This window comes from Protopterus annectens, chromosome 14.part0 (genome assembly GCF_019279795.1).
Source record: "Protopterus annectens isolate FY-2018-M chromosome 14.part0, PAN1.0, whole genome shotgun sequence".
NCBI lineage: Eukaryota > Metazoa > Chordata > Ceratodontiformes > Protopteridae > Protopterus > Protopterus annectens.
The window spans coordinates 281,755,304-281,779,537 of record NC_056748.1 but is presented as its reverse complement, the minus strand read 5'-3'; the positions used below and the strand labels follow the sequence as shown (position 1 = coordinate 281,779,537).

The 24,234-nt window shown below is 41.1% G+C and overlaps 1 protein-coding gene across 5 annotated transcripts in view; it reads left to right on the top strand.

The window, feature by feature from the left end:
* Positions 1-24,234, top strand: part of GBF1 (golgi brefeldin A resistant guanine nucleotide exchange factor 1) — a 4,751,435-nt gene that overhangs the window by 2,859,789 nt on the left and 1,867,412 nt on the right. For all 5 annotated transcript variants that reach the window (XM_044055999.1, XM_044056000.1, XM_044055998.1 and 2 more), the window contains one exon: positions 14,900-15,023. In XM_044055999.1, the coding sequence (XP_043911934.1) occupies positions 14,900-15,023 (124 nt within the window). The remainder of the gene's footprint in view (positions 1-14,899; positions 15,024-24,234) is intronic.

The following is a 24,234-nucleotide window of genomic DNA, read 5'->3' as shown; positions in this document are numbered from 1 at the left end:
TTGAAAAAGAGAGGAATTTAAAGAATGGATAGTGGAAATTATTCAGAAAGCTATTAGAAATGATAGAAATTTCTTCTGAAAATATAGCTAGGGAGTGGGATAAAATTAAAGTGGAGTTTAAAAATAGGGGATGGAAATAAAAGAAAGGGAGATATGGTTAAGAAGTAACAAGAATTATTTAGAGAGACTGACAAATGTTAAAGTATTGCAAAATAGGGGGAATCCACAGAACATGAGGAGGAGCTACTGCAGAATGCTAAACAGAAAATAAGGGTTACCAGGATAATATTCATGAGTTTAGAAATATTGCTGTTAAGCAACTGTTTTTTTGGTAATAATTCTAGAGCACAAAAACTTTTAGCACAACCACTCAGGTAACAGAAAGTAGAAAGGGCTGTTGCCAAGCTTAGGGAGCCTATAACAAGGACGATAAGGGATCGTGTAGAAGTATTAGAAGTATATCGGAAATTGTGAAAGTCTGTATAAAGCAGAGAAATATGGAAATCAGGAAAAGGTACAAATGGAAATTTTTATGTAAGAATTAAATATGCCAAGGTTAGAGGTAGATGAGTCTCATTTACTAACAGGATAGGAGGAGATGAGAGAAAAATGATGTATAACCAATCGGCAGGAAAGTCCCCAGGAATAGATGGTATTCCTGTGGAAGTTTGAAAGCTAGTAGGACAAAACTGATAAAGACTTGGAAGGTTTTGTTTAACAGTATTTTAAGAGAAGAAGTACCAACATCCCGGAAGAAAGCAGTGGTAGCTGTAATACCTAAAGAGGATAAACATCCATCAAATCCAGCTTCATACAGGCCCATTTCAATACTAAACCATGATTATAAAGTATTTGTCTGGAATGGCTAAAAGAATGACAAAAGTGATGCCAAACTTGATAGATATGGATCGGTGTGTTTTTTTGGAGTGGAGGCAAACATCTGACAACATTAACAGAACACTGATGAGCCAGAGGGATGCAGAATGTAAGAAAATACAGCTGTTGTTGGTGGGTCTTGATGCAGAAAAAGCATTTGACAGAGTTAGCTGGGACTTTATGAGCAGGACAATGGAATCATTTGGATTCCCTGATAAAATTATAAGGTTGATTAGGAAAATATATGAGGGATCGGAGGTGAAAATTAAAGTGGGTGTGGGTCCCCTCTGATAATTTCTGCTTGAGCAGAGGAACCAGGCAGGGGTGCCCTCTATCCCCTTTGTTGTTTGCATTATATTGAGGACCATTGGCAAAGTCAGTCAGCACAGTGGTGCATTGTCGCCTCACAGCAAGAGGTTCTCTGGTTTGGTTCTTGGCTGGGCTGCCTTCTGTGAGGAGTCTGCATGTCCTCCCTGGATTTGGGTGGGTTTCCTCTGGGTGCTCCAGTTTCCTCCCATGTTACAAAGACATGAGTCTGGAGTGTTTCTCTGTGGACCTCCACTGAAAATTGGCTCATTTCAAGTTGGAATTTCCTGGTAAACAAATGTTAAATAAATTTAAAAAAAATAAGGGACTCATAAATTCAAGGATATAATTGGTATGGTGGTCAAGAAAAGCTGACTCTGTATGCAGATATTATTTTATACCTGTCAAAACCAGAAAGGGACATTACAGTGTTGTGGAACATTTTGAGATGGTTTCAAATCTTTGTGAGATACAAAATTAATTAAACTAAAACAAAGACAATAGTGGTAGATTATATACCCACACACAGGTTGGTTCAGCAATATCCATATTTATGGGGACATGATAAAATGAAGTGTTTAGGAGGATGGATTAAAAACGATTCCAGTGGCAGCTAAGGATTTATGGGAAGAGCAAAAAAAAACTGAGAAGTTGAAGCTCTGTTATATATTGATAGCAAGATACAAGCAGTTAAAATGTTTTTTAGTCCCTTTAGTCTTATACACGTCAGGCATATTTTTATCAACCAGAAAGTTATGGATAACAGCTAATAAAGAGCTAAAGGATTTTATCTGGGAGGGAAATATGGCAAGAGTCAAGCGAGATAAAGTGATTCCCAATAGAACAGGGCAGATTGGGATTACCCGATTTGAAGTGACATTTCAGAGCAACACATTTAAGGCTCCTGTGCATAGCACAAGCCGAAAACTATCATTCAAAGTGGAAGGGGATGATGATGATGAAACTGGGGAAGCTCAAAAAACAAGGAGAGACTGTGATTTTGGATGCATAGAATATTATATTCATAAAGTAGCAGAAGGTATTCTAAGAACTAAGCCAACAACACAGGAATGGAAAAAGAAGATTTGCCTGATAGGGATGACTGCAATTAGGTATACAGACAATAGGCAAGAGGGGGCTGGAATTTATTGGAGAAAACTAGCATAGGAACCAAGGTATGGGGAGCAAATAACTAGAGAGGGAAAGGTAATAGAAAGGGAAGATGCCAAAAAAATATTTGGATTGTAAGTTAGAGATTGCCTTCCTTATTAAGGATTTGTATCAGAGTCTAGGTAAAGAGAAAGAAGTAGGGGGTTCTAAACAAAAGACCAGCACTGGTAGAGTTTTTAGCAGAAACTAGAACAGAAGCTGGTGTTAGGAAAAGAATAATTAGCAGAGCTTAAAAAGTATAGCATGATAACTATAAGAATTAATCAGAGAAGGTTAGAAAAAAATTGGGAAGAGAGATTGCACAAGCAATTCACAATAAAACAATAGGGGGATATATATACGTCTCCTAAATATGCAACAAAGTCTAGAATATTTAGGATCTTTGCTTGAAAGTGTTTACATGGGTATTTTTATACCCCTAGTAGATTCCAAAAATTTTTTTCTCAAGTAGACAGCAAATGTTGGAGGTGTGATGTGGAAGAAAGAGGTAAGTGAGGACATATTTTCTGGGAGTTGTAATGAGTTGGCAGACTGTTCTGTTAGAGATAATGGGTGAGCAAATTGGTGTAACTAAGAAAATATTTTTTTGTGCTATGACACAGAATTGAATTGTCTAGAACATAGAAAGGCCTTGCTGAGTCTAATTATGGTGACTGCCAGAAAAGCAGTTGCTAGGAAATGGAAATAGAGGTCTAAACCAACTTTACTAGAAGTAGCAAATACAGTAACAGATATCAAACAACTGGAACTGGGATGTTTATTAAAGGGTAGGAGCCGATTACATAGGGAAAAAAATGGAAATTGTGGGAACAATACTTACAGAGGAGGAACGAGGTTTAAAAGAAAACAGGATTTTAATGAGCTGTGTTATGTTTGACTGACAATGACTGGATAGACTATAAGTGATGTATAATGTTTGCAACTACAGTTGTGTCAAAATGATTTGTAATGTATAATGTTTGCAACTGAAATTGTAATATGGTTTATTTTCATTTGTGTAAATGTAAGATTGCCTATGTCATATGTGACAATTTAACAAAGTTGTTTCTTTAAAAAAAAAAAAAAAAAGGACAGTCCAACAAGTCTGAACGACTGTTCGAGACCTTGTGACCCACTCCCATCCCGGCTTCTTTTTCCTTCTAGAAAGTCAGAATCTCCATTTTCTTGTTGGCAACAGATAGTTTTTTTTTTTTTTTTTTTTTAAGAGAAATGGGTTTTGAAAATCATTCATAAAGTTAAAGATGGCATTGAGAGGAAATTCCTCCTTTCCAGGGGTCATTCCTCATTCTCCAGACTTTCTTGTTTCCCCCCTGTTCTTCACCACATGCTGTCCCAGGTAGTGACGGAACCAGTTCCTCCTTCCCAGGTGGGGAAGGTTTTTTATTCAAGCATGTTGCTAGTGCCAAAAAAAGAAAATGCCTGGAAGACCAGTTCTCGATCTTTCTTTCCTAAACCTGTTTGTGACATTGCCCAAATTCAAAATGGTCACTTCTCAACCTGTTACCTCCTTTTCCTATTTCAAGTTTCCTGGTAATACTAGACTTGAAAAATGCTCATGACATCATAGTTCATCCAGACTACAGATGTTTAAGTGTTTGTATGTCTAGATCACGTTATCAGTTTTCACCCTTACCCTTTGGACTATCCACTGCACCAAGAGTGTTCATTAAGTGTCAGCTCGAGTTATAGCTTATTGCAGGTGACAGGGTATTCACATTTTTCCATGTTTAGATGACTTGCTTGCCTTTGCAGAGTGTTTTTTGAAGTGTCAGGAATTGCATTCTTGGGTGAGAGATCTCTTACACAAGCTGGGATTCTAAGATGACATTCAAAAATGTTTTTTGACTCCCTCACACAAGATTGTTTTTCCTGGGATGTCAGCAAGACATCTCAGTTCAAAAGGCTTTTCTTCCACAGAAAAAAACAGGTCTTTATTTAGATCTATTTCTAAGGTTTTCCAGTCAGACATCTGGCACTGTGAGGGAATACCGCAGGATTTTTGATCTCATTGCATTTATGATTCTCATGACATCCCTGCCAAGACTCCACATAAGAAAGATACAGTGGTATCTGAAATCTCTCTGATCCCAATATCAACACCCTTTATCTTTTCAAATCCCAGTGCTGGAGTTTGTCATAAGAGAAGTCTGGTCAAGAAGCTAATACTTGCTCCATTTGAACCAGCTAATCTGGTTAACTTGAGGTTCTTAACACAGAAGACAGTTTTACTGATTACTCTGACTTCTGCAAGTGAACCCTTCCTTTCCATAGGGATAGGGTTTCACTAATTCCTCTTTTATGCCTAAAGTAGTATTAGATTTTACTTTAAGCCAAATTATCTTTCTTTTCGTTTTTTTTTTTCCTGGACCTGAAAAGGAGAGAAAGGACAACTCCATACCTTGCATGACTACAAGCAACTTTAGTACTATCTTAACAGAACAAAATCTTTTAGATCTTCAAATCAGTTGTTCATTTTTTGTGAAGAAGGGGCAACCTGTGTCAAAACAGACTGTTTCCAAATAGTTGTTTAAAGCTATTATCTTTTGTTTTACTCAGCATAACAAATCTATTCCAGGCAGGGCCAAAGCCCACCCTACCAGGACATTGGCTAAATATGTAGCTTTTTGAAAAGGGTTGGATTGTAGAAGTATTCTAGAAGCTTATGTTTGGTTCTTTGTGCATACTTTTATAATGCACTGCAAGCTTGAGTACTTCTCTAGGTCCAGATCAAGCTTTGCTAGGACCATTCTCCATAGGCTCTTCTCCTTTTACCTCCCAAACACAGTTAGCTATGGTAATCTGCCCATAAATTAAAGGCTACTGCAGCAGTGATCAGTATGAACACAGATGTTTGAATGATCACTGCTGCAATACCTGCTCCTTTCCTCCATCCCTCCTTTTTGGTGTGTTTTTATGCCAGAGTGTGGACATTTATTTTTTTGTTTTTGTTTTTTCTAGCATTGTCCTTTCAGGGCTCAGCCTCCCTCTCTGCTGGCAGGGAAGCTGTGAAGGGCTTAGTGCCTAAACCTTGTCTTTTGATAAGCTCAGCTCAAGCGGCTTCACAGTTTGGGTGCGAGGAAGGTGTCCTGAAGCTTTGGAAGCTGGCCAGCTGTTATATTTTTGGCATAATGTAACCGCATATGTGTGACTATTGCTGCAGTGTTCTTTTAAACATCTGCTGTTATGGTAAGTTCATCTCGGACACCTGTATTTTCCTATGTAACCATCACTTGCCGGCGAATAACCCAATTAGCATTTCTGGTATTGTCTTAAGGAAGGTCATGATGTTGACAGCTGCTGGAAAAAAAAAAATCCCAGAGTGTTCAACCCATGTACTTAAAGATGAAGGAAGAAGCTTTTGGCAAGCTTCACAAACAGGCTGTCAAGAGCCCTTTTAATGGAAACTGAGCTCCAGAACACTGTAACAAGGGCAAATGCACAGAGGTCAGGCCAAGGTCAGAACCTCCTAGAGGTAAACCTGGTATTCTGGCAGCCTTCCCGCAGTCCCTTTGAATGGTGAGCTTGCCCTTGACTAGTGGGGACTCGAAGCCGCAAGCCATCCTGCACAATGGGGAATGAGGAGCTTGAGGGAGTTGCACCCTTAGATTCATATTTTGGGGATGCATTCTGTTTTTCTTGTACTTGGTGTCCTGATCCCCTTAGGTCACTGACTAGAGCCTATAGTTGACCAGCTAAATCCCAAGGTGGTGTCCCTTGAGTCAACCAGTAATGGATCAGTATTACTCAGGATCATGGACATTCTTCCTGGAATGCCTCCTTGTTCTGGTTGGCTCAGCAGGTCCTAGATGAAGAGGGTTTATTAAGTCAGCCTGCTGCAGAACTTGTGACAAAAGGACTAGATAACAAGCATGTGTTTGACATCTGGTAGAAGCTTGTGGTGTTGGCAATAGAGTGTATGCTTAAGGAATTCATTCTGGAACATTTGTCAGGCCTTCTGCAGTGCACACAGACCTTAGCTGGCATGCATGCAAATGTCAGTTCTTGGTCATCTTACCCCCCACTGTAGGTGTGCCACATGCTAATCTTTGTGCTGTGCGTCATGCACAAGCTTTCTTCTACAGGGTATTATACTCCATATACTTCAGCTCCTGTGATGAGTTGAAGGATCACAAGGCTGCTCCGACTAACTACTTTGTAGAGGCCCTCAGCTTTATGAGGTACATCTTGGACTAGCCTTGCATCCCTGTCTCCTCCCTCACAGAAAAGCTTGTCAGAGTTGAGCTTATGCTGATGATTTGGAGTTTGTTAAAACCTTAACTGCAGCTCAGGTGACAAGACTTTGAATAGTGGCTTGGTGGTGCAGACAGGTCAGAAGGGTGTTTCCATCCAGAGGTTTGGATTTAGAAACTGGACATGCTCCTGGCATACTCATGTGGTTCATTTTCCCTAGTGAAGACTGGGGAACTAACCACAAGATGTTACTTGAGGGTGGGTGGTATGCTGTACTATGCTAACTTCAACCCCTTGAGGGAGATGGGCTATCCAGCATTGTTGTCTATTGCACACCTCATCCATGAGGTGTTACTGTGCAGGTGCATAAGTGGAGAGTAATAAGTAAAAACACTTCCTTGGCAGAGGTATGACCCTCCTTGGGATACCTTTTTGATCTTGCCATCCTGTGAACATTGTTGGAGAGAAGTCTGGAAGAGGTTGGAGAGATTGGTAGATCCAGAGATTGAGGAGAGGCACTAGGAGAAGATGATGGTGAAATGCAAAGAAGCCAGAAATAGTTTAAAGAAATGAAAATTCTGGCAGTTTTTTTTTGTGGAGTAAACCTGAAAACATCTGAGTTCTCCTTTCCTTAGTTGGTGTCATTTCGTATTATTTCTTTGCAGCTTGAACTCACCCTCTCTGTCACCCAAGATGGCAGATGTCCTTGCAGCTTTTTCCTGAGTGGATAGAGTAACTTAGTAACCATCCTGGTTTCAATCTGTATGACCTTTTTGTTCATCATAGATCTCGAGGACTAGCCTGTTGCTAACCTGTCATGTGAATGGAATCTAGACATAAAGACAGGTATATAATGCACTCCTTCACCATGATCAGTCCCTAACCCTTAGCTTTTCATTTCTTTTGTCCCATTTCTATTCTATCTTGTTATAAGGAAGGCTTTGGATACGTTTGGATTTCATGGGTCTGGGATAAAAGGAGAAACTCTTTGTCGAGCATCTGCAGTGGATTCCATGTATCCTGCTGTATTTTTCATTGTACTGATTTATTGTCCAAGTCCAGAGTCTCAGAATGCAGTGGCTGAGGATTTCCTCCCTGAGAAAACAAGATCCTGATTGCCTGCTTTTTGCAGGATGTGCTTTTCAGCTGGCCTTTCAAGGACATTGATGGAAACAAGCATTCCCTTTTGCAGAAAGTTTTTGTGAGCTACTCATTTCATTCATTTTCTCTTCTTGGACTGACCGAAAGAGAAAAAATTATCTTTTTAATAGCTGCCTGTTTCACCAAGTACTTCAGCCAGTCTTTCCCAGGCAACACACATTTTTTTTTGCTTCTTCATGGAAGAACCTAATGGTTACTTGGTTCTTCCTTTTACCATTTACAAAAAGAAGAACATTTCCAAACAACTTTTGCCCATTTGGCAGACTGCCACTTTACCTCAGCCACAGATGGGTGACTTCTCTGTGGCTGTTTCTTGTTGCTGAAATCATTGATCTTTATCTCTGGCTCCCTCTGGTCTTGTCTCTACAGCCTCCATGGTCCTGGATCTAGACACTTCCTGTGCAGCTGTTTGAGTGCCCTTGGTAGGCAAGGGAGAACCACTCGATGGAAGAAGGTAATGCCTGTCTGCCTAGCCAGACTGAAATGCCTCTTCCCAGGGATTAATTGTTTGTATGCTAATGTAGAGATTCCCATCAAAAAGAAGCAAAGGTAAACATTTATCTTCCCCTATGTCAGTTAATTTGGACAAGAGTGATTTATTTGGCTTAGCTCAGGCTCTTGACCAATCTAGTTCTACTGTTATTAGTAAGACCAAAAGGAATTCTTCACTTTCTGAAGATGTTCAGGATATTGAACAGGAAAATGATTGTGAGGGGACAACTTCTGTTTTCTCTCCTCGGGTAACTGATTATGAGAAGAATGTTTTTTCTGATTAGTCCTTTAGAAGGATTTTCTTTGTATGATGCCATATCAAGAATGAATCAGTTGTTTCAGTGGAACGATATTCCTGTCTTTAAAGAAATCTTATGATTTATTATAATTGGAATTTCCTACTTCAGATCCACCTGATTTTCATCATTCACACTGACTCAGTGGCATGTGCATTCTGTACCTGCAGTAACAAACATATACACTGGCACCTTTCTAGAGACCAGAATTTCCCTCCTCCGACTCTCGTTGTCAGGAGATCTGTTAAGCCCCCCAAATCAGGCGAAGCCTCACCACTGTAACAGGGAGTCAGTTGTTCAATCTTTTTTTTAAACACTTTCATTGAATTATCACTTGTGACATAGGCACATTTGCATCTATATACAAGTAATCAAACTGTATTAAGTTAAAATTAACAGACATTAGGCTTCAGATATATTACTATGTGTCATATAACCTAAGCAACATTACATAAATTATTCAATTCATGCCCCTTTGTTAAACAAGAAACATCTTTATTAAACCATTACTTACGACATAAGCAATCATACATTTATATAAATGAAAAAAAACACCGACACAATCCTGGTTGTAAGCATTTTACATCACAAACTGCACTGACACACTCCCAGTTGCAAACATTATACATCACTTATAATCTACCCAATTGTTTTCAGTCAAACATTACATATCTCATTTAAGTCCTGCCTTCTTTTAAACCTCATTCCTTCCCTGTATGTATTGTTCGCACAATTCCCATCATTTTCATATGTAGTTGGGTCCTACCTTTTTCTAAAGATCTCAATTCTAGTTGTTTTGTCTCTGTTACTATATTCACTACTTCTAATATAGTTGGTTTAGATCTTGATTCCCATATTCTAGTAATTGATTTTTGTCAGCCACCATAATTAGAGACAGCAAAACCTTACCCATGTCTAAACCATTCCAATTCTCTACCATAGCTCAGAAAAATTATCACCCGCATCACACCAATCTGCCCACCCAACATCTCTGAAAGTGCATTCTGCAGGGAAGCCTTAAAGTCCACCAAATCACTGCACTCCCAGAAAATATGTTCCCAAGTATCTCTTTCTTCCTGTCACACCTCCAGCATTTGCTGTCTACCTGAGGAAAAATTCTCTAGAGTCTACTTGGGGTATAAAAATATCTATGTAAACATTTCCAAGCAAAAATCCTAAATCATCTAGATTTTGTTGCATATTTGGGAAGCATACGTATATCTTCCCATTGTTTCTTTGTGAATTGATTATCCAGTCTCTCTTCCAATCCTTTGTAACCTCCTCTGATTGATTCTTATAGTTATCATCCAATATTTTATATGCTTTACTAATTATTCCTTTTTTAATAGCAGCTTCTGTTCTTGATTCTACTAAAACTCGACCATTGCTGGTCTTTTCTTTAGTACCTCCCAATTTCTTTCTCTTTGTCTATACGCTGATATTAATCCTTGATACAGAAGGCAATTTCTAATCTGCAGTCCAAATAAATTCTTTGCATGTAACCATTCTATCATCTTTCCCTCTGTAGTCATTTGCTCCCAATACCTTGGTTCTTCTTCCTGTTTTCTCCAATAAATTCCAACCCCCTATTGCCTTTATCCCTAATTGCAGTCATCCCTATTGGCAGAATCTTCTTTCTCCATTAGTTGTTCCGTCCTTTAGTGCCAATTGTAGGAATCACACACTGAATCTTAGTGGCTTGCATTGAAGATTACAGCTTCCAGACTCGTATAAGATTCTTTTGAAACTTCTCATCATCTTTGTTATATACTGTTGATTTATTTGTATGTTGACTTTTTGGTGTAATATATTTGATATTTTCTACTGCTAATTCCTCATGGAACTTAAACTACTGTGCTCTTTGTATGTTTAATATTGCTTTCAAGCAGTTCTGGGATATTTATTTATTTATTTATTCCAGTTTGATAACCAGGGAGGTCCACTGGGCTCAGGGAGCCCGTTTTTAGTGAAGGCCCGGGGAGAAAAGTTCCAACAATACATAGTTACATGAATAATTACTAAGAAACTTTGCATTACTGACAAATAAACAGGTAGCATTCATAAAGAAACAAACAATTACTATTTTGTTTAGGTAAGTGTTTTCTGACTTGTGCTGGGAAATTGAAGTTCTGTGGTGTCAGTTGAATACTACAGGCTGTCTTGTGCATGTAGATCCACAATTTAATAGTGGCTGTTCCTGTTCTTTGCTTGCTTCATTTTGATTTTCTGACGAAGAATATTGTATTTTCACTACTTTCTTCATTTTGCTACCAATTTAACATGGATGTAGCCATTTTATCATTAGATTGCAAGTTTACCATACATTACTTTATTTGCATTTTCTGTCGAGATTTTTTTCTTTTATTTCCAACATGGGGATCTCTACGCAAATGCGTATGTATGGTGTTTTAAAGGTTTTCTATTTTATTTATGGGCATATATTTGATTTTTTGGTACTGTTTGAACAAGTGAATATTATTTGGTACTGTGACTGTGTGTGCTTTTATTTACTCTGCTCGGTGTAGAACAAGGCATTGTCCAGGGGCTCTTGGACCTTCATCCTTCCTCCTCCAAATTAGTATAAGCTATGGTAATATATCTGTATAGCTAAGGTTACTGCAGCAGTGATCAAATGATGAAATAGTGTAGTTTAAGTAAATGTACCTTAACAGTATACGTTTGATTGATCACTTCTGCAGTAGCTGCTCCCTCCTTCTTGTATTTGTTGCCAGGGTGAGAATTTTGGTTTTCAAGTTCCTAGCACTGACGTATTTCAGGGAAGTCTTCATCTCTCATTTGAAATGAAAGCTGTGAAGAGTTTCATGTATAAACTGTTTGTTTTCTTCAGCTCTGCTCAAGCTAACAGTTTGGGCACATGGAAGTTGCCCTTAAGCTTTGGAAGCTTGGCCATCTGTTATCTTCTGTGCCGGATATAACCCATCTAGCTAAGTTTACTGCAGCAGTGATCATTCGAACATCCTCTGTTATGGTAAGTACAGTTTGAAAGAGCAAACACTCATATGAATGAATGCTTTTTTTCTGGTTTAAAAAAAAGTGAATGTTTATTTGGGAAAACATTGTTTTAAGTGGAGTTTTTGCTGGCACTTTTTGTATGAGATCAGCTGCAGCGGGGTAAAGAAATTTGCCCGTACCCCACTGTTGTGCGATCTCTGAGTTAATGTATGTAATTAGCAGGGGGTATGGTGAGTGCATGTGGGCTTGCCCCCAACTGCAAAATCAAATAGTTTTACTTTTTTATATTTTCGTTCACATTAGATTCACTCTAAAGTGATTGCTCTTTGAACGTGCACTTTTATGAACATTTAATATTTAATGAGAGACTTCTACTTATACATATACAAACATGTATATTTATCTGTAGAGGACATCGGTATCAACACTAGTTGTAACTATTAAACTATTGGAATTACTACTTATGAACTGTGAATTAGCAGTCAACGATTACTTGACCTTGACCCAAAAAACGGCAACTTTTTTTGACCAGATCAAGCACTTGAGCCATTACAAGCACATGTTTTTATTTAGTTTATTTACATTTTGCTGACTAAGATGGTCTGAATAAGCAATACCATTTTTAGTTGAAGCCTGAGGAGAAAGTCTATGGGTGAAACAGAAATATAAAAATAATGAAAATAAGTGGAATATAGTCATGACAAAATCAGTAATTTGTAAAACAGGTGTACAATAATAATTTGAATATAGAACACAAAATAATTTGTACTGCAACAGGGATACAATATAGAGGATTGCGAGCAGGTTACTGATCATAACCTGCTTATCGTGTGTTCAAAACGTCGATGCCAAGAAATTCACTCAAGAATTTTTCTTAGCATAGATGTCGAAAATACATAATAATGGAATAAGATCGGAGACCTGATCATAATTCTTTGCAGTGCATTAAATGTCATCTGCTCCATGTGCTACTAGTTGCAAGGGGGAAAATCACCAAGTGTTTTGCTGGCTTCCAAAACAGTAAAGCACTTAGTGAGCACTGACAGGCTGTAACATATTCAGTAATGTTACAGAAAGTCAGGAACACATTACCAAAGCAGATAACAGGCAGAAATAAATGTTTTTTATTCTGCCACTGTCATTTGCTGGTCAGTACTGGTAGGTTTAACTGCCCGGAGCGATGCCCAGTCTTAAGTGAAGTAGGGGGTGCTTAACATTTCTTAAAATTTGGATCTTGAGCTGTAGAAGCACTTAACTAATTTGCCTTTTTCCAGATAGAATGTAATTACCACACTCTGTCCATTACAAGTATTTTATTAATTATAAGGATTATTGTGAAATAATAGATTACAAGTATTTTATTAATTATAAGGATTATTGTGAAATAATAGATACAGTAATTGTCATCTGAGTAAAGAGGGATGAGATGGGTAATGCATCAAAACCATAGGGTTAAATGTGGTCAAGGTAATGGAGCAGAGTGGAAAGGTGTATATGGTGGAGAGAGAGTGGTAGAAAGAGGAGGACACTGTGACATTGGAAATATAGGAGATATCAGAAATGTTATTTAAAAATAGTGTGTGAAGGCATAGAAAAAGGGATTGATTTCTGTGCAAGGAAGTTGTTGAGAAAGTCTGATTTAGAAGAAATAGTTTTATTTGAGAAAGGGTGAATGTGCATCATGTCATGTTAGCATATCTACATTTACTGGAGAAATGTATGTTTTAAAAAATATTGAAAAGTTTAAATCTAGGTAAATTTCTTCTCGGAAGGCATTCAGATTTTAAATTGTGTATAAGGAGTCATAATAGCTATTGGATCTCTGCAACCATTTCATACTTGAAATTTGAGATATAACTGGTCTTCTAGGATGAAAAATTGCTCTAGATTAGTGAAAGCAGGGTATCTGTTGAATTTGTGGGTTGCAGTGTGAACTACTTTGAATTTGTTCTTTATGCGTATGTTGTGTACTTAAAGCCAGTTGATATTTTTCAGGGTTGCACAGCAATGAGTTCTGTGTCGATTATCAGAAGTAAATTTAGCAGTCCTGTTGCGGCATTGTTCCAGTTTGATCAACCTGGTCTTATGTCTTATAAACATTTGCTAGAATGAGGTTGTGTACAGAAGGGGAAACTCGTAGGTAAATCTGAGTGAAAATAAGTAGTGAGGAATGTACTAGACAAGTTTTGTACAATATAAAATACCAGGTTTTTGTTTTTTTTCCCTAAGATACAGTCTACGGATTTGTCAGATTTTACATGGTTTCTGTTAACCACTCTTACTGGTTTTGTCGTGGAAGCTCACTTGATTTTATTTAATTTATCTTTGTATGTATGTATGCATTTGTTGACCTGGGTAGAACACATATCCAAGGGGACCTTTCTTCAGGCTGAGCCCAGGTTTACAACCAGTTAAAAAATGTATGCAGGTTAATATAACAATTTAATATTAGTGTTCTGTAGTGGTGAGATATTGATGATGGTTCCATTGGAAGAGGTTATAGCATGTGTGAAAACATGAAGTTTAGGTATGTTGCTATAGGTCTCGACTTTCTTATATGCTTGAATAGAAATAAGTACTTAAGTTCACATAGACATACACTTAACAGGTACTGTCCTTGTTTATAAATATTTTTTTTAAATCATTATAAGGTAATTGGAAGTACTGGAATATATGCAGTAATAGAAAATAAAACATTCCTCCTCCTCTTTCTGCATATGATTCCCATTTGCTGTTTTCTTTTTCCTAAGTATAACACCTCCAGTTCTTTTATCTTGCTTATAGTATTAAATACTTCATTTACAGATGGTTTAGGTTTTGATTTCCATTTTCCAATAATTCTTTTTTTTTGGCAGCCACTACCATTAAACTTTCCAAGGCCTTGTTATAGGTAAAGTTGCAAGCTTGCATTAAACTGCATTGTCACACTGAGTATATCACAGAACATGATAAGTTAACTGCCAAGATGTATCTTGCCCAAGTCATTTGATATTTATTTGGGACATGCTTGTAATAAAAAGCTTTATTAACTTTTTAGTGAAACCACATCCCAAATAAATTAAAATTTTCCCTTAGTGATGTTAACTAAGGACGCTTCCATAAACATTAATGGTTGTGTTTCTACTCCTGTGCAGGACATGTCCATTAAAATCTGTGGAGAAATCTCAAGTTTTCACTGAGTTGATATCACTGAGGTTAAAAATAATTTTTAAATTTCAGTGCCATCAGCATGGTGAAAACAAAATTTAATGAGTACAGTTTAAAGCTAATGTTAGAAGAAAACAGTTTGCCATTTGGGCAAAAATGCTAATTGGCGCTTTATTCGCCATGTGGAATGGTACTCAAAGGTAAGTCACTAAGTCTGACAGTACACTTTAAGATTAATATGATATTGAATTTCTCGTTGACTAAACTTTGCTTTTGTCTCATTTTAGGACTTTCACTTTCCAAGGACTGAGACTCGATGAAGCTTTGCGGTTATACCTTGAAGCTTTCAGACTCCCTGGTGAAGCTCCCCTAATTCACAGGCTTTTAGAAGTCTTTACTAGTCATTGGCATGTAAGTGTTTTCATGATAAAATACCTAAATGTATGTTTGTTGCACTTTGACTGGTAAGAGCCATTACACACAGCTCTTTTTCAGGATTGTGACTCCGGGAGAGTTCCACGTAAGAAATGAAACTGTGGATAAAATTTGTGGTTAGACATTCACAACAGTAACTGTAATAGAATATTGTTAATAGTATACACGGTTTTATGTATATATATATATATATATATATATATATATATATATATATATATAATCTGAATGACATGATATATTTATTTCAGAAGAAGGAAACCTCTGGATTTATCTCCAAAATAAGGTTTTCAAAGTATTATAATTATAATGTTCAGGATTGAAGCTTTTTTGAATATCCTGTGTATCTTGGCCAATACTAAAGCTCGAGAGCTATTTTTACCGGCTCGAGGCTCCCCTATATCCCACAATGCTAGGCGGTAAATACCCAGATCTCGTTTGCCGCTTTAGCTACGGGGTGCTTGTTTCTACCGGCTCTGCAGGTTAGTGACTTTTTATAGTTGTTAAACTTTAAAATCCTCTTATTTTTCTTAGGATAGTTTCTCCCAACAGATTATTTAGTTATCTATCCCTAGTTTCATTCGGGTTCCCCTAATTGTTTTTCCCGTTTATCCCCTGTTAATTTCCTTAGGCCTTCGGGCCCTCCTCCCTTCCCCTTAGTCATACTTTATTGTGGAAGTGGTTGGCTTATTTTTCCCCTTTCTTTAAAGGTGTGTCTGTGTGTGTGTCTGTTTTTTACAGCTCTTTAGGATGTAAGACTCCAAGGTCTCAGGCTTCAAGAAGTGTGACTCGTGCTGTCAGAAAATGTCTCTGACAGACGGTCACACTTCTTGTGTATATTGCCTGGTACCTTTACACCTGCAGGACTCTTGTTCTGTCTGCTAAGCTTTCAGTCCAAGAGTCCTGCAGGAACGCAAAAATAAATTGATACTTCGAGGCTTATTAAAGCCTGAAGGCTCCCTGACCCTGACTGCGTCAGGAAAACCTTCCAAGGCGTCGGCTCCAGCTTCGGAGCCATCCGCTGGTGGCTCTAAGGCTGCTTCGACATCGACTGTCTGGAGCCGATGTTTCGAAGACTAAAACTGTTACCTCGGCTCCGAGGTCTGAGACTCAGACGGCGCCAATAGTTTTGTCGGAGCCATCTATTAGAAAGAGGTCGAGATCCCCATCCATTGGCTGTATCCACTCGGTTCCGGGATCTCCACTCTTATCAGAGAGGAGCCATAGGTCCCACTCCTCTCGGTCCTCCAGACTGTCCGACCACGACTTAGATAGGGTGGTGAGCAGATTTCTCAAGTCCCAGGCACTGGCCCAAATACTGCATAGCCCTACCCAATGGTCAGTGGCTATACCCATCCCTTCCTCAGTTCCTCCTCCGATTCCCATAAGTCCCGAGCCGGAGCTTCTGGGAGCCGTGACTGTCGGTGCCGTCGGAGCCGATGCTTCCATTTTCGGCTCCCTTGTCAGCTCCGATCTCCTCCTTGGAGGGATCTGGGCGCCGGGCTTCCCTCGTCGGCTCCAAGGGGGCGAGTGGCATTGGACCCTTGTCCGAGCCCGTTCTCCCTCTCGTAGCTTCGGCGCTGGTGAGCTCAGCCCCAACATCGGCCTCGGAGCCGTCCCTTTCGATGCCGGGAGGAGTCCTCATCTCTTTGGAGCGGGGATCTTCGGCCCCGCCTGATCGGGGCGCCTTCGAGGTCATGCGAAGCGTGCTAGACCCAGTGTCTGCTCCATGGTCGGCTCCCTCAGCTCCTCCCTCTGCAGTGCCTGCGATGGTCTCTACCCACCCTCTCGTCCCAGACCGTAGAGAGCCAACGTCTCAAGTTTCCCCACTGGGAATATCCTCCTCTTCCGAGGCTTCTCCTGATCCTTCAGGGGAACCCCTCGGAAGAAACAATGCAAGAGGAAGCATATTGACTCCCCCGAGTCTATCACCTCGGATACCGACTTGGATGAGTCTGAAGGGTCCACACGGTCCTCCTCTGAGGATGTCTGTTTTTCAGACATCCTTGAGATCCTTAGACAGAGGGGGAACTGGTCCACCCTTAACCCTTCAGAGGATGAGTCTGTCTACCTTGAGGCTTTTGGCTCTCGCCCTTCCACCTCCTGGGTATCTCCTCCCTTTGACCTCCTCATGGAAGTGGTGGCAAGGAAGGCGTGGACAGCCCCTGATACAGTGGAACCTACCCCACGAAGGCCGTCCAAGTTTATTACAGCTCCTAAGGACAAAGAATTTTTATCCAAGGGCGTCTCTGTTGATGCTATGGTGGTGGCCGCAGCCACTAAGAAGGAATTAGCCGATCCTTCGGTACCTATCCATCCTCCTAATAAGGAATCTAGGACTATGGACAGGTACGGTAAGCGGATATTCTCCTCAGCGACCTTTGCTATGCGTTCGCTGAACTACTTGTGTCACTTCACCCGTCTTCCGAGAGATATGCTCAAGGAAATGGGTGATGCTTTGCAGGATCCAACAACTGAGGGGTTTCGAGACAAAATGAACTCCCAGTTGGCAACGCTGAATTCAATCGTCAACTCCTCCATGCGGCTTCTTTCCTATGCGGCCGATGGGGCGAGTAGGGCCGCTGGCACAGGTGTAGCTTTGCGACGTCACGCCTGGATGCGGCTTTGTAACTTTGCGGACCCTTTCAAGGCGTCCTTCACCAATTCCCCTTTTGATGGTACAGCATTGTTTGGACATCAGGTGAAGGACACGTTGACTAGGTGCGAACAGGATGGCAAGACTCTCTCTGCCGTGGGAGTCCGGTTTTCTACCCCTTCTAAACCATACCCCAAGGGTCAGAAGGGGGGGGTGGTTCCGCAAATCACAGGGAGTCTCGCCTGATGCACGGAGTCAGTTCCCTTCTAGAGGCAGAGGGGGGAACAACAACAGACGCCACCCTAGGGGCAGGGGGGGGGGCCGCAAAATCAAGGTAGCAGAGAGACTCTCTCTGACAAACCTTTTCAGCATCCCTGAGAAGCTGCCTGACTGTCCCCCTTCGGAGGCAGTCGGGGGAAGATTATCACTGTATCCAGAAGCCTGGCTTTCTCTCACTCAAGACAAATGGGTACAGTCGATTATATCCGAGGGTTACAAAATTCCCTTTGTCCACATCCCATCTCAACCAAAAGGGCCCCTTCCAGACGTTCCACCCAGTCTAAGGGAACAAGCAGCGCTAGAAATATCAAAGCTGCTGTCAAAAAGAGCTATCCAGCCAGTCCCGGCAGACCAGCAAGGATCCGGAATCTACTCCAAATTCTTTTTGGTTCCAAAAAAGACCGGGGACTGGAGACCAATATTGGATCTCAGCAGACTAAACAAGTCTGTAAACAAAATAAAATTCCGGATGGTCACGCTTCAATCCATTTACCCTTCTTGGGTCAGGACAATTGGATGTGCTCAGTAGACCTTCAGGATGCGTACTATCATATCAAGATGCACAGACGCTCCAGAAGGTTCCTCCGCTTCTGGCTGGGAGGCAGTCACTATCAGTTCAGAGCCCTGCCCTTTGGTCTCACTACAGCCCCCCCCGAGTGTTCACCAAATGCATGGCAGTGGTCACAGCTCATCTGAGACGACGAGGATTCCAGGTGTTTCCATATTTAGACGACTGGCTCCTTACCGCTACCACCAGGCGTCAACTTCTCATATCAAGAGACTACACCATTCATACTTGTCAAGCTCTAGGCATTTCCATAAACTTCGAAAAATCTGCCTTGTCAGGCTATTACCTTTATAGGCGTCACCTTAGACACAATTCATCTTTCCGCGAAACTAACAGAGCAAAGAGTATCAGATATCCGCAAACATGTTCACATTCTTCTTCAATGCGACAGGATCAAAGCCAGGTTTGTCTTGAAGGTTTTAGGTCTCATGGCAGCTGCCATTACACTTCTTCCCCTAGCCCGCTTTCACATGCGGATCCTCCAGTGGATGCTGTTTTCTCAGTGGTCCTTCCAGCAGCTCCCAATGTCTCACAGTATTCTGCTGACCCAATCATGCAAGAAGCATCTATCTTGGTGGATGATCTCCCCTCAAGTTCTTCAGGGCAGGTCATTCGTCCCCCCCACCCGGTTGCCACAGTGATAACGGACGCCTCCCTGATCGGGTGGGGGGGCATTGTCAGGGCAGGATGGTCCAGGGCACATGGCAACCTTTCGAAAGCCATTTGCACATAAATGTCCTAGAGATGAGAGCAGTACTTTTAGCGTTGCAAGCCCTTCAGCACTCTCATCCCACCGGGACTATTGCAATTCAGACTCCAGCATCATGTCCCACAAACTTTGCAAAGCCTTTCTGAAAGGTATCTTTTTGCTTAAGCCCCCAATTAGAGACCCCCCACCTCAGTGGGACTTAAATTTGGTTCTAGCCTCCTTGATTCTCCCCCTCTTCGAACCGCCCGCTTCCTGCTCTCTGAAATTGCTTTCATGGAAAACCCTTTTTCTAGTAGCCATAACATCAGCTAGACGTGTATCTGAACTTCATGCTCTCTGCAGTCGTCCTCCATAATTAGTTTTCCACAAAGACAGGGTGTCCCTTCGGAACAACCCTTCCTTTTTACCCAAGGTTTCTTCTGAGGCAAATCTGAATCAGACAATCGACCTTCCAGTTTTCTTCCCTAATTATTCCAACAAGGCAGAACAAAAGTTACATTTCCTAGATGTTCATTGCCAGCTTCGTTATTATTTGGATAGGACTAAACAGTTTAGGAAGTCTAACTATCTATTCCTATCTTATGCGGAAGGCAAGATGGGCCTTCCAGTTTCCAAAGTGTCCCGAGATGGCTGGCCTCTGTAATTTCCTTCATTTATGAACTCAGACACCAAAAGCTACCATCACGACCTAGAGCTCATTCAACCAGGGCGTTAACTACGTCTGTAGCATTTCAGACAGACTGCCCATAGATTCCATCTGTCAAGCAGCTACATGGGCTTCTCCTCATACCTTTATCTCACATTGTAAATTGGATATGGTCTCCAGAAACTGGGCTAACTTTGGTTCCACTGTACTCAAAAGTCTGTTCCGATGAGCCACCTAGGATAAGGGTGCTAGGGACGCGGTCCCATCCAGCAAGAATGAAGGCGAAATTGACAACTTAACATTGAGAAGTTATGTACCTACCACAACATTCCATGTTAGTTGTCTTCTTCTCGCCTTCTTTCTTGCGTTCCACCCTCCATCCCCCTAGCCTGGACAGACCGAGAGGATCCTTAGGATCTTTTATCTTCCACAGCGTCAACCACCTCTATTGCCCCTGATTGATAGTTCTACAGGTAGTTTCTATAGAGGTGGATTTCATTTTTCTCTGTCTCTAGGAGACCAGCACTGCTATATTTTCAGCTATCAAACGAGATCTGGGTATTTACCGCCTAGCATTGTGGGATATAGGGGAGCCTCGAGCTGGTAAAAATAGTTCTCGAGCTTTAGTATTGGCCGAGTCGGAGCCGAGGATCGGCTCCGAACCCATCCAGCAAGAAAGAAGGCAAGAAGAAGACAACTAACATGGAACGTTATGGTAGGTACATAACTTCTCATTTTAGTTTCAGTCTTGACCCACGAGCCCAGGAGGCAGTACTAATGCTAAGTCAGTAAACTTTGCAGGGTCAAATCTGCTTGCTTGTGTAAAATGATAACTTCCATTTTACAGTAAAGAAGGCTATGCAGAACTAGTCATTGCTCATAAATGCCAGAGGTCATACATCTTTTGACTTTAAGTTTAGTGTTTGCTTTAAGTAAATAATCCACTTGAGAAAAATAACTAGCAGTCTGATCTGATAAATAGCCCTAATATCTGAAAGAAAGAGCAGATAAACATCCATCTTGTTAAACTGATTTTCACTAAGTTACAGGTTTCATCCCACATGAATGTTACCACCAGGGAATACTAATTTATTATTTATGACTAAAGATTTTTATTCATTTGCCACTTTTCAAGTCAGAAATGACCTTGTAACGTCAGTTAATATTATCTAAAAATGGGAGAGGACAGTAATAGAATTTTATATAAGCTTTGCTTTTAATTCACACATTTTCAGAAGAAAGTCTCGAAATTGGAAATTAAAAAAAGCCCAGAAGTGATCCCCAAGGACTCCCTGAAGGAAGTTTCATTACTTCAGATATGACATTAAGGCATTTCACAGTTTGTGAATGATTACAAAGGCAGCTGTTAAACAAAACTAGGAATTGTATTTTTTTGATTAAAACTTAGTATTTTTTTTAATATGCCCTTGTTCTTGCTGACCATTTAGTTGATCCTCACAGATGACAGTTTAGGTGTCATATAACACCATCAGGGGATTTTCTGCTTTACACTGTAATCCTTGCATCCTTCAGTAAATGCAAATGAGGTTAGAGTTGCCACTCACTTCCTTTGTTAACCTGGATGTCGTTTTACTCGCATGTTGCAGTATTCTCAATTATGGGATTTTTCGCCTCAGGCGACCCAAACGTCCAGCTCCTATACCAAAGCTTAAGCCTGATTGCTGTCAGGTGCATGGGATGTCACATGCAGGACCATAAACCATGGGCCATAAATGTCAAGTCCGCATGCACAGACCTCAGAATTTCTCTGCCACAGTCGAACGTCTGCTTGCTCATTCCGCTCCGCACTTCGGAAGTTGATACAGATAAGTACCTCGTTGGGGAGTCTTCATTTAGTTTTCAGTTAGGTTTAGGTTGCTGTTGCTGTTTTCTAGCCGATGTCATCTAGAAAGGGAAAATATAAGTGCAGTCGGCAAATTCCGCAGAATGATTCCCATGAGCTTTGTCTGTTCTGCTTAGGCCAATCCCACAACCGTATGACTTGTAGTATTTGTCATTTTTCCCTAAAACCCTACGTAGTCATGTAGCAGCCCTTAAATTTTTGTGGAAAACCAATGTCTAAAGTGTTTGGCCCTAGGTGTAGAGACCGAACTGGCCGTCGAGGTTGGAGCTGCCTAAAAAAAGGCCAAATTTCAATATTCTGACATTGGACGTTCCACCAGCTACCGGTATAGGGGCTGAGGGATGTCTGGCAGAACTGGCGACTTCGGCAAGTACCTTGTGGGAAGACACCGTAGAATCTCCAGTTGGCACATCCACAGAGGTTACTGCGATGTCTGCCTCTGCACACGTCGAGGGGCAACTGGGTTTGACCGGACAGCCGCCTACAGTTACAGACCAGGGCTCCTCGGCCATGGGCCTGATGCCAGAATCTAAGCCTTCTCCTTCACACACTACTTCAAAAGCAAACCCCTCTGAAGCGAAAATAGAAAACTAAACATCTACCACAACAGAATACCAGCCTCTCTCTCTCCCTCTGCTATTCCAGCTTACCTGGATGCTTTTGCTTCAGCCTCCAAGTCCCCTGAATCCCAGCCTCCAGCCCCTAAAAGGCTGGATAGGTTCTACAAATTCCCAGATGACCACAAGTACCTCAATAAGCCAACTATGGCAGACACAGCTGTCATTGCAGTGGCTACAGATAAGCAATCCATGCATATTCCCTCTTCCTCACTTCTGCCATCTGACAAATATAGCAGAGTGATGGACAGACTGGGGAAGAAGATTTATCCTTTATCCACCCTGGCCTTTAGTGCCATTAATTACCTGACACACATGGTTAAATATGCCTTGGACCTTGTCTCTCAGGCAACTTCATCACTCTCTTCCTTGACTGATTCCACTACTAAATCCCAGGTTACCTCTAAGCTCTGCTTAGTAGCACAAGTTGCCAGACGCTCTATAAAATGCAGCTGTGATGCTGCTGAGGCTTCAGCCAGATCAGCTGCCTCAGCCTCTGTACTGCGCAGGTACTCCTGGCTGAGACTAAAGCCCCTCCATGCTGATTTCAAAAACAAGATCTTAGATGCTTCCACTGGGCAATAAATTCCTCTTTAGCAAGCAGTCTGCAGAACTATTCAAAAGCTTGCAGGAAAAAAGCAAGGGACTTTAGGTCCTCAAACATTTATTGGTCTCTCCCGTTCCTAAATTCTATAGAAACTACTCAGCTAAACCCACCTTTGTTAGGAGAGCACCTGCTCCTAGCTCCTCCTCCTCCTCTAAACACAGGAAAGGGTCTAGAAAAGCTTCATCTCTGAGGGAATTGACTGCTCTCCTTCAAGCTCTAAAGACCTTCCTACCTCTAATTCAACCAGGTCCCCTCCAAGTCTTCACAGATAACCCCTCTGTGATGTGGTACATGAACAAGCGGGGGGAGGGGGCAGATCCTACTTACTGTGCAGGCTAAGCAATACAGGCATGGGAATTGGCCACCCAGTACAATGTCACACTGCAGGTGGTCTACATCCCATCTAAGGACAGTCATCAGATAGATGCCCTTAGCAGATCATTCTCTCAACATCATAAATGGATGTTACACAGAGATGTTTTCCTAGACATTGTCCATTGATGGGGCACCCCACAGATAGATCTGTTTGCCTCCCCTCAGAACAGATAACTACAGCTATTCTGCCCCAGTCTCCCATCCCCAGTAACATGGAAAGTAGATGCATTTTCAATTTCTTGGAAGGGGGTTTTCCTTTATGCCTTTCCCCCCTTCCCACTCATTCAGAAGGTTCTGCAGAAAATTCAGAAGGACAAACCAAAAATCTTGCTGGTGACCCTCTCTTGGCCAAGGCAGCATTGGTTCCCTCTTCTTCTGTCTCTTGCCAAGGGCAGTCACCACAAGTTGCCTCACAAGGTGGACCTGCTCACACAACAGAAGGGATCTCTCATTCATCCTCTTCTAATAACCCTCAACCTAACATATGTGGGTGATAAATTTCTGATCCCTTTCAGACACCTCTATTCTGATGATGTGCTATCTGTCCTGCCGGAGGCCAGGAAGTCCGCTACCAAGAGATCCTATTTATCAAAATGGAAAAGATTTTTCACTTAGTGTCTTCAAAGGCATCTAGACCCCTTCCAAGCGGGTGTTCCTCTAGGTTTAGCCTATATTTGTGAGCTCCTAAAATCAAAACTTTTATATCCCTCAGTGAAAGTCCATTTGTCAGCCATTTCAGCCTGCTTACCTATTGATCCACCCCAATTATCCAGATTGGATGTGAAACTTTTTCTTAAAAGGGTTCTCCATATCAGACCACCAAGGAAACCTATCCCTCCTCCATGGGACCTGAACTTCGTACTGGAGAAACTTACCATTGCCCCCTTTGAACCAGCAGCTTCTGCCACTTTCAAGATGTGCACCTG